This window comes from Haemaphysalis longicornis, unplaced genomic scaffold (genome assembly GCF_048455015.1).
Source record: "Haemaphysalis longicornis isolate Haplotype H1 unplaced genomic scaffold, Haemaphysalis longicornis Haplotype H1 scaffold_1, whole genome shotgun sequence".
Lineage (NCBI taxonomy): Eukaryota > Metazoa > Arthropoda > Arachnida > Ixodida > Ixodidae > Haemaphysalis > Haemaphysalis longicornis.
Window position 1 is genome coordinate 452164673 of NW_027526203.1, and position 11194 is coordinate 452175866.

At 50.0% G+C, this 11194-nt stretch overlaps 1 protein-coding gene across 3 annotated transcripts in view; it reads right to left on the reverse strand.

Annotated features, from left to right (window-relative positions):
- Positions 1–11194, reverse strand: part of Reptor (repressed by TOR) — a 30915-nt gene that overhangs the window by 6722 nt on the left and 12999 nt on the right. For 2 of the 3 annotated variants that reach the window (XM_077687812.1, XM_077687813.1), the window contains exons 2-3: positions 4093–5415; positions 852–971 (exon numbers count right to left, since the gene is read on the reverse strand). In XM_077687812.1, coding sequence (XP_077543938.1) covers positions 852–971; positions 4093–5356 — 1384 coding nt within the window. In that variant the 5' untranslated portion in view covers positions 5357–5415. The remainder of the gene's footprint in view (positions 1–851; positions 972–4092; positions 5416–11194) is intronic. The other variant, XM_077687814.1, reaches the window with a different exon arrangement.

Consider the following 11194-nt stretch of genomic DNA (forward strand, 5'->3'; position numbering starts at 1 on the left):
AAAAAAAAAGTCCTGCCGTCGACTACTGCTCGCTGCAACAAATGCACAGGTATTCTCTAAACTCCAACTGGGTGGAGTCTTACGAACTGCTTTGCATCTGTCAAAGCTCATCGTCTGCTGCACGTGTTGCACGAAAATAAATAGCCACTTGAGCTCCCACTTCAGTGTATGTAGCAGCATTCTATAACGAGAAGTTGTCTGTGTACACAGTGTGTGTCATGGTTTGTGTACATCAATTATCACACACTCGTCTAAGGCACCACGACAACCGTATTCTTGATCTTCGCAGCTAAACAGCTATGGTCTGGACAGGTGAAGGGCAGTCTGTACTTAAAGCTGCCTAAAAGCAACATCTACACATCCACTGAGCAGCTTCACTTCTGTTTGAGAGAGTGTAAGCAGACAGAAAGATGTTATGAGCCTAAAAGCCCCAATTTTGGCACAAAGAAATTGCCTCACTCAGCCTCCAATATGACTTAGAAAGAAAAAAAAAGTGCACTACAAAACACATTTAAGGACTAACTGCTGGGCCTCTTGGCCTCGGCAACAGATAGATTTGAGATTCGCTGAGGGCTTCAGTGTTGGCCGTACATACAAAGAGCGTCTGGCAAGCCACCAGTTCTGGCAGCAATACTCGTTGCTGCTTCTGTGTGCTGTAAAATTTAGCTCCAAGCATTTAATGCAGCAACAGCTTGCCGTGCAAGTGTGCTGCCTTGTTTCTTTGCACTGCGGTTGCCTTGCGAGAACAATTCAAGCTCAACTCTCCCTGCGGGGAAATACATAGTGCAGTGCACAGCTAAGGTGATGCATCACGGCTAGCCATCTCCTCCTGTCTGCCGACCACCACTCACCATGTCTTTTAACCAAAGCCTCGAAATGGCTGGAAGAGGCCTCGTGTGTGGTTCCTTGGCGGCGTTCGACTTGCTCACGCAGCAGCTCTTTAGCTTCCTCAAAAAGAGCAATGAGTTTGCCTGAGAAAAAGGTTGCACGAGAAAGTCAAGGAGGGGGAAGGGGGAGGAGGAGGAGAAGAAAAAGGAGACATTTATTATGCCAGTTAGAGGGGAACAAAATCACCTTTGAAGTTTAGCTGATGCTCACATGTCACACCATGTACAACTGGCACTACCTCTGTGCCCTTCGTGTGCTCAAGCAGTGAGTGTGCAACCCTAACGACTAATACACTTCAAGGCCCTTCATTCTTGTGGTGTCCCCTCCTGTCTTGCACAATCTGTGATGGTGGTGTACTAGCTACTAGGGTGTTGTGCTGCTATATGAAGGGCACAGCCGTGTGTACGAGGCAGTAGCACACGACAGCAAGACGTATGTAGCGCTTTTTTTTTTTTTTCCCCGTAGGTGAAAAAGTATCATTGTACACACCTTTTTTTCATGTAAACTACAGTAAAAATGCATATTTTTAAAATTTTTGCCATGAAATTGAGTTTTCTTATTTTTTTTTAAATAAACATTGTTGTTCATGTATTACACTAATACCAATGCAAAGGGTGTTTTTTTTTTTTTTTTTTTTTTTTTTTTTTTTTTTTTTTTTTTTACAGTTTGATACCACACAGTTTAGAACCAAGTTTGTTTTGTGAATGAGAAGAAAATACATTTACTAGGCTGGACAAAATCACAACTTTCTCTGGCGGGGAGAAAAGTGTTAATCATATGCCATCAGGGGAAAGAAAAGTGGCGAAGGGGAGAGGATCCAGACCTGGTACAAATAGTTCCTTAATGCAAGTAATTTATGCCACCACTGGTCAAATAAAGTAAATTCTGCAAATTCAAAGCAGTAATTTTTTTTAATTGGAAATAGCCATTAGAACTGCTTCCTTTCAGTGAATAGTGCTAGTTAATTGTTATTTTACAGTGTGTAACTTCTTGCTAAATAGCATCTCACTTCTTTACCTAACGACTTCCCTTTCTGAAAAAGGAGCAATCCTATGTTACATGGCAGGGACAACAAAAAAGTATGTACTAATGGCAACAGATAGACCATTTCACTTATGACCATTTGAAATAACTAATAAGGGTTTGTTTCATGTTTTAAAAAAGAATGTGCTGACAACACTTTATGAATGAATGAATAATGGAGCCCAAATTTACAGTCATGTAGTAATTTTTGTGTTTGCATTTGATTTTATGCACTGCTGGATGATTTGTAGCTGACAGTATGTGACACCATTACGTATGATATTTACTTTCATAATGCAAGCACTGTTGCATATTTTTTTAACCCCCATAATGAATAAATGCAAAAAATGCAGCCAACAATATGAAACATCTGCCTGACAGATTGCTTGCAGACAACTGCTAGGTCATAAAAAATCCCTCCTTGCACTGGTGGACGGAGTGGGGAATGCTATCGGCCAGCCTTCTACACTTCCATATCAACGTGGTTGTGTCTGACCTTTCGATGGCATGCAAGAGCTTCAATGGATAACTCTGTGCTAAAGAAGACTACTGGTAAAGAGATCTCCATTCTAGGTTTTGAGCAAAAAAAAAAAAAAAAAAAATCTAGCAACAGATATAGCACAAACTCTGTGTCGAATACATTTGCAGTACCTGATTTTCAGTAAAATTCGCATCTGGGCAGTAAGTGGCATCGTCTAACTTTGCTGCGATGGATGGACCTAATTAACTAGCCCGAATCGGCACCCTAATTCGCTTGAGGATAGTATGAGCTTTGTGTAGACAGTCGAAACTAAGTGTCAGTGTTTGTTCAGTGAAGAGTCAGGTCAATATCACAATGAAAAAAAGAAAAAAAAAAAAAACCTGACACCTAACACCAAAAAACATACACCCTCCCCCAAGTATGCGTGAGTGTTTAAAGAAAAAAAAGGGGGAAAAAATGCAGCTTTTGTCATCGGCCTTGCCATGTACAAAAAATGGCAAATAAAAATATAAAAATCGCAAATCGAGTGAAACAGCCCTATGGTGTGCTAACTTGGTCTGGTTGGTACATGACCTTGAAAGAAAAACAAATGGCCCAAGGACTGTGCATTCCGACGAATAAGACAGGCAGACACCCTGGGCGCTCGTCTGTGTGTCTTGTTCTGTAGTCCCGTCTTGGCCGCATTTTTGCGTTTTCAACAGCAATGAAAGTCTGCTGGTCTCAGTGCAGAGACAAAATCGTTCAACAGTAAAGTAGACTAGTATTATATCTGCTGATGGATGTGAAAATGAGGGGGAAGGAGGGAAGCACAATAATACCAAACAGCTATGCATTTTTTTAAATTTCACGCTTACCTCCTCCTCTTTCAATTCCTCTACATCACCTTTCATATGCCACACAACAAAATACCAAAGTGAAAAAAAAAAAGTAAGGACGTAAATTAACTTTTTTTCCCCGGACCAGCTGAAATAAATGGGTCATTTAACATTTTTACCGGAACTATTGGATCCCAGAGACCCCTACTCTGGACTACTCTGGAAATCGTTTAAACTCGGAGCTAGCTGGGATTAGTTGGACTTAGTCAAGTCTATGCTAAAACGTTTCATTAAACAGTACAGTAAGATTTCAACTAAGCAGTAGTTGTTCAATATATAGAAAGGAAAGGCTGTGCTCGGCAGTAAATTTAAAAGCGCACCCTCCGAGCACCCGGCCGAGCAATGCGGCTACGCAATGCTAGAAACATTAGGGGGAGTTCCGGGTTACGGATGAACAGCACGCCTCCTAAAATTCAGCGCGAAAAATACGGAAATTCCCGGCGCGCCGTTCATGGTCTCCGAACAAAGCCTTCCCGTGCGACCGGCGACCGCGGGGAGAGGAGGAGGCGCAAGATGGCGGCCGCGCCTGCAGCAAGCAGCAACAGTGGCCAGACGCGTGCACGCTGCAGGGACGCGCGTGCCGCCAAGATGGCGTCTACAGCGACGGCGGCGTCTAACAAGCGTAATAGGACTGATAAAAAGCTGCGACAAACGCCTCTGCGCCGCCGGCACGGGGCCGATCGATAGCCCGCCTGCCTTCTAATTTCGGTTAACGAAGGCGCGCGCGTGACGTCACGCGGCCCCGGTAGGCTGCGATTCCGCATGCAGGCGGCAGCAGCGAAATGCGCGATCGATGAGGGCGCGTAAACAAAGGGCGCTACTCACGGTGCTCCTGCTGCAGGCCGTACAGCTTGAGCTTGTTGGCCTCGTGCTGCGCCTTCTTCTTCAGGCGGCAGGCGCGCGAGGCCAGCTTGTTCTTCTCCTTGCGCGACTTGTGGCGCGCGTTGAAGGGCAGCTCGCTCACGGGCGTCAGCTCGTTGATGACGCGGCCGAGCTTCTTGAGCTCCATGCCGATGTTGTACAGCTTGCGCGGGTTGGGCGTCAGGTCGTTGCCGTCGCCGCGGCGCGCCTTGCCCGCGTGCTTGACGCCCTCCAAGTGGCACTCGGGGCTGAACACCGGGTCGGTCACGTCGTGCAGCACGTGCGGGTCGGCAGAGTCGCGCGCCATCGAAAGACGCGGGCCCTTGGGGCCCTTGGCCTGCACGTTGTACTGCCAGAAGTAGCGCTTCTTCCGCTTCTGGCCGTCCGGAGAGCCGGGCTCGCCGTCCTGGCTAGCGTGCGACTCGGCGTCCGACGTGAGCGCTTCGTCCGAGTCCTGGCTGCTGAAGCCCTCGTCCATGGACAGCTGACTGAGCTGCGACTCGGGAGCGGAGCACGACAGCCGCTCGGCCAGGATGCGCGAGCGCGGCTTGCCACCCGCGGGCACGTTGCTGGGCGCGGACTGCGCCGCCGGGCTGGGTCTGCTGGGCTCGGCCGGAGGTTGCGGCGCGGACTCGGCCGCCTGTGGCACCGGCCGGGGCGGCGCGGCGAGACACGTGGACGCCGGAAGGCTGGTCGACAGCGACGGAGTGAGGACTTCCGTCTTGACGGGCCGAGCCAGCAGGTCGGCAAGTTGCGAGGGCGCCGTGAAACTGCTGCTCCAGCTGGCCTGCTGCTGGAAGTCGCGCAGGATGTCGTTGACGTCCAGGCCGTCGAGGCCGGACTCGTCGGCGTTTAGCTCGGCCAGCGTGGGGTCCTTGAGCGGCGGCTGCTTGTCCGGCTTCAGCATGGCGTCCAGCTTGCTCAGCTCGAAGTCCATGCCCCAGAAGGAGGGGCTCTGGTCGCCCGGCTCACTCTTGTCGGGAACGCGCGAGTACGGGTCGTCGGCCTCCAGCTCCCACAGGGCCTCGGCGAGGTCGGCCTTCTCGTCCTTGGGCTCAGCCACGTACAGGCCGGCCTCTTGCGCCTCGAAGCTAAGGCTCTCCACGGACAGCCACTGGTCAGGGTCGACGCTGCCTTCGAGCTCGGGCAGCCTCAGCGGGTCCTGGGCGGCGCGGTTGGCAGCGGGCGCCCAGCCGCGCGCCGCCGCCCAGTCGGCCGAACCCAGCATGGCCTGCGGGACCAGCCGCGGCGCCAAATCTCGGGGAACCTCCAAGGCTGCCGTTTGACCTGCGCCGCAAAACATTCCCTCCGCTCCTGAACAAATCCCCCGAACGTCACACGTTACACCCTTAGTGCACAAAGGCGATGAATTGCTGGGCAGAATGCTTTCTACTGACTTATAGAAGAGACAAAAAAAGAAAAAAATGTCCCCTGCCGCAGTGACTCGTCAACGTTCTCTTCACACCTCTTCGAAGCCACCGCTTACAAAATGTCGGCCGGGAAGCACGTCTTATTGGCGCTGCATGACTCGGAATCTTTACGGCAAAAATCAGCAGTTCGACACTGAACTACTTATGCAAGCCGCGGGTGTCAGACTTTTCCTTTATCTTATGCGATCATTTGAGAAAGTTAACCGGTTTCAGGTCACAAGGCCAACAGTTTGTGCGTGCAAAAACGTAGCCACGAATCCTACATCATCCTTTTTGCTCCATATTATATTCGTGTGAATATACATCGCAGAGCTAACGAGGGTCAGTGTTCAATGAACTTGCGAAGAGACACCCTATCGATACATCTGTCGACATAACAGGCGCAGGCTGTCCTTCGCTGGTTTTGTAAACAGGCGCGCGCTTCAAGCCCTTAGTTGCAATACCGACTGGAAGAAAAGTGCACGCGAGAGCACTGTCGCAACACATGTCGAACCGCAGGCCTGCTTCCTCTCATTCAAGGAATAGGCTGACCTGAAACATTACCGGCCCCAATTTCGCAGCGCAACGCGAAAATTTGGAGTTAAAGGCTCCGAAGCTACACGCTCTTCGTATTTCTCTCCCACATCTAGCTGAATAGCTGAAGTGCAGCCTGCGATGTCGGCAATCGAACCTGTCTAATCTTCCTAATCTGCCTAAACGGCAAGTTAAAAGACACTCTAGCGCGTAATCGCGCATATAGGCGAGCTGTATTTTTTTTGCAGACCGTCCCTTCCGACATTTGCGCATGCAGATGATAATGTATGTAAACAAGGATGTGTAAAAAATCCATGACCAGCTTTTCGTGAATAAAATGTTGCATTTATTATTATCATAATTACCGATTAATTTCCAAACAAACGTCAAATATCTAACAGTATTTGCTAGAAAACCCTGGCGTACCCTCGACCACCAGCTTGAAACAAACACCAATTTTAACGCGTTACGATAAATAAGCTCGTGATACCGTCTGATAAAATAAACTGAGTGTATTACCTAGCAATTCCTTAGATTTACCCTCAAAGGCCCGAATTTCGGAATGGCTTTTAAAAAAAAGACCCGATTTCTTCCCGATTATCAGTTTGAAAAATAGCACCTTATTTTTACCCCCCGATTTAAAATATTTATACAAATCCCGAAAACGAACAACCCCCCTACGTATACTAGATGACCAAGCCTCTATTCTACAGAAGAGAGGAGGGCCCAGGAGCGGTGATCCCGGTGTACGTGCAATCGTTCATGCAAAAAGCTAGCTGCAGCACTGTGGAGGCAACATTGTTGTCCCCCTCAGGGCGCCTAACTCACCGCGAAGGAAGCGACAAAAGGCGCCGGGGCCTTGCGGTTCCACTTGCCGAGAGGGGAACGTCCTTTCAGGACCCCTTTCATGGCGAGTTAGGCGCCCTCAGTGGGCGCACTATTGGTAACAATGTAGTCTCCACAGTGCTGCAGCTAGCTTGTGGTATGAACTATGGGTGACCGGTAAAAAGCGCAAAGGCTCATGGGTACGTCGTCTGCTGCAGCCACTTCCGGTTGGAGATCTCGCCTGGTCTCCGTACGCCGGTGGCTTTCACGCGCGTGTGTGCGTGTTGTTTATTGGTCACATAGTGTTTACCTTTCAGAAAAGCCCCTAATAGGGTTTATCGTTGTTATACATTTAATGCGCGATGTATGAGCGTTTTTTTTTTCGGTGGAAACAGATAAACAACAAGCACACGCACGCGTGAAAGCCGCCGGCCTATGGGAGGCCAGGAGAGCTCTCGAACCGGAAGTGGCTGGGCTCCGCGGGAGCAGACAATGTACCCATGAGCCTTTGCCCTTTTTACCGGTCACCTATACAGGTTGAGATCACGTTTCGCCGCGTTTCCCCCGAATGGCTAGAGTAAAGTGTTCTCACGCTATTGTTATTACTAGTGGCAGAAATTGTACAGTGGCATTCAACCCTTTGATTTAGATGTGCCAAGATGCTGTTATCGCCTCGCCGCATAAATTATTTCGAAGGTGAATATCGCACTCCCCATGTGAACACGGGGATTTCAACTCTTACGGGGGACAAGAGTGAATTGTGAAGCACAGCACGCACGAGACAACTTTAATGGTCAGATGACTGCCACAGAGTTGCAAACGGAAGATTTGTGTAGTTATTGAAGCTTGTATTTAAAAGATAAAGCCAGTTAGTATAAGGGAAAAAAAGAAGAACGCCCCAGAGATTGCGTTCACACAGTTAAAAGGCGTATAAAGGAGACTATGACATGATTGCAAAGGAGCGCAACCCCCCCCCCCCCCCCCCCCCCCCAACGAAAACTTGCCCGATTTTCTCTCTCCCAGCCGGAAATGCACGCATGAGAGAAAAAAAAAAAAGCAGCACCAGTGCTGTTCACAGCGCTTCCCCTGCACAGCCGTCCGGGTTGGGGAAGTCCACTCGCGTTTCCTCTTCGCTTCTTGTCACCGGCAATGCCGGCAACCAGAGCTAGCGCCATCGTCATCACGGCATCCCTCGTTCACACGCAAGAAGGGAGAGGACCCGGAGACCCTCGCACAGTGCTTTTCCTATCCGATGAGTTACGGTGGTGCAAGGCGGACTCAAGCGTTTCTATGCTCATCAGCTGGAGATCGCGGTTTCGGTTACCGGCGTCGGCGCCCGCGATGGAGGCTAATTACAAAAGTGCCCGTAACACGACATTCCGAGGCACGTGGCAAATATACAAGTGGAAAAAGCAAAAATCAAGTTGACACTACATTGCTGCCGATTTACTCGGTTCGCGGACTTTTGCATGCTACTGGCAAATGCATAAGCCTTATTTAGGCACGCCCTTAGCGGTGTCCAACCTCTTTCCAAATTTTTGTGCATCGGCAGTTACAGCGCGAAGGTTAAAAATAAAATTCACGAGATTTCAGTACTGAGGATCCCTGTGCTTTAAAAGCGGGATTCATAATCGCTGTACCATGATTCCATTCGATTTGAGGAGTGACCGTAGGCATATGCGCAAGGCTGATATGCAGACCTCGCCTCACCCCGCTCTTCAGTTGATGAGGACACAGATGGGTCTGCGCGACACGTGCTCCGAACGCCGGCCGCGGAGGCACGAATGGCTCCCGGCTATCACGGTACGGTCAAGGTGAACGATCAACTGCTGTGTTTTGTCCCCTGTACGCCAATTTCCCACCAAAAAGCCTGCCAGAAGATAGGCGCGGCACGAATCACTAACTGCATGGAAATACTTTCGCGGCGCAACACAACCGACCAACCTCGAAAGATGGGCAACACAACTCATAACCAAACAAAGCCTATGTTTGCGTCCACCAGACGGGCTCACCCCTACACGCATTCCCACTCTCTCCTCTTGGGAGGCTCTCCTGTCCAGCACTGCGCCGCAAGACCAGCAATGGGTGATTGAGCGGGCCCGCCGGATAGCGTCCGCCATTGGAGTCCTGGACTGAGGACCCCACTCATGGAAGCTGCTCTTCGACCGACAAATGAGTGCAATGAATGTTTTCACCACCACCACCTTACACTCGCCCATGACAACCCCGCCTTCGATGCGCACCTCTTCCACTTCTGGGACGTCCGTAACGGTATGCTCCGTAGGTGGGAGAAGAGCAAGACCAACAGACTCGAGGTTCGCATTGCTCGGCTGTACGCCCGCGAAATCAGCCAACAGAATTGCATGCAATTTTGCGATCGACTCCAAGGAATGCAGGAACATGCTACACTTGGCACCTGCAATGCTCCCTCATGGGCGGTTGCGAGTACCAGGAAACTACGGCTCACCAGCTGAAACGTCTCATTAACAGCTATCAAGGCACTGAACAAGACCTACTTTAAAAAAAAGTACCTGCATACGCAAGAGATTCCCCAATACCGTTACGAACGAACCCTTCACCCAAGCAGAAATCGAAGCGGCCGCGTACCTCACCCGCAACACCGGACTCCCGGCAAGGACACGATTCCCTTAAATACACGTGCTCAAATCACACGTTGGCTCCGGGATATTGCCGTTAAACAATTAATGGCCCCGCACAATGCATTAACTATTCCACAAATGATATACGACATCAAGAAAATGATTTTTTTTTTGTGGAATAGGTTACGTAATATTCGTACCCCCGCAGTTATTTTTTGGCAACTCAAATGATAAGCTTCCTTGATCCCTCCTAAGTGTTCCCTGTTCAGGTATTGGTAAAGCATTTAAAAGAAATTGCACTTCACAAGACTCATGGGGGCCTGTCTACAACTAGGACGGAGGCGGCGGCACCAGACAACGGACGGACGGACGCGAACTCGCGGGGGATGGTTCTATAAATGCTATCGCATTTAAAAGTTGTACACGGAAGCATGGCATGTGAAACAATTGGCGGCTGTAGTCGAACGGTTTTCCACGGAGCTATTCTCGGAGCCCCCTGGTAACTGCCGACGCGGCGCCACAGTTAGCCGCCAATGTAAAGAAACATCCGCCTGGAAAGCACACCCGCGTTTGTGAGAGAATGCATCAGAGACTGCCGCGGGAGCGCAAATCGCTCAACAAGATTACGGCTGTGCAGGACGTAAAGCAACGCTCGGCCGTTTAACGTCACGCAGAAAGCGTACACGCTCGCGCGGGCGGGCGGAGTCCACGAGACAAAGCAGGGTACCACCGCGGGTATGCAAGCCCTCAAGCACGTTCCCGAAACCGTGGGCGCGCGCCACACGGAGGGAGCTTCGAGAGCACCGGCCTGCGACGAGGCGGACCTACAAAGCATTGAAGGTAGATACGTTCATCGCAAACAGAACAGCCGGTAGCGATGCCCTAGAACGAGGGAAACGGGAAGAATGGAAAAGGGCAACAGTAACAAAGTAAAACATGCACCGCAGCTGAAGCAAATGCATGCTTGTGGGTATGTCCAACGTCCGCCCTTTGTGCACGGCAGTCCAGAAAGTTTTCGGGAGAGGTCATCGGGAGTTCGGAAAACGGGCGAGCGACGGCTACATTCGCAAGTCATGCTGTCGAGCACCGAACGACTGGGTGCGAAAAATGAAATCGGGATTGTTTGCAAACTGAAACTTAGTAACGCTCTTAAGTCAACTGAGCATCAACCCAGCCGTCATACTGCATTTTATTTCAGGAAATTCGCATACCAATTCGTTCACAGCCGAAGAACTTTTTCCAGCAAGGGAGGGGGGGGGGGGGGGGAAGAAGGGGAGAGCAACCACTGAAGATACCACTGGCGGTCTAAAATTATGAGATAAAAGTTAAAAATGAAAAGTTGCTGCCAGGCTTAAGAAATCCTGCACCCCTCCGTCAAACGACGACGATGGTTGAACGCGAAGCTTTCTCGTGACGGATTCCTTGGTTGTCTACTGAGCTTCGAGCATGTCAAAATGGAGCAATCGGACCGACGCCGGCTTCACAACGCGAGGGACCCAGGTTCGGTTCCGGCCACAGGAAGCGCTTTTTTTTTTTTTTACTTCACCCACGATCATTCGTCCATCATCGTCGTCTGAGAAAGCTGGCTTTCCTGCAGGGCGTTTTCGCGTTACAGACGCCATCAGTGATAACACTAAAGCTTCGCTTTAAAAACCACGAGATTTAGCATTGAACAAAACATTAGGTTCATGCAACATG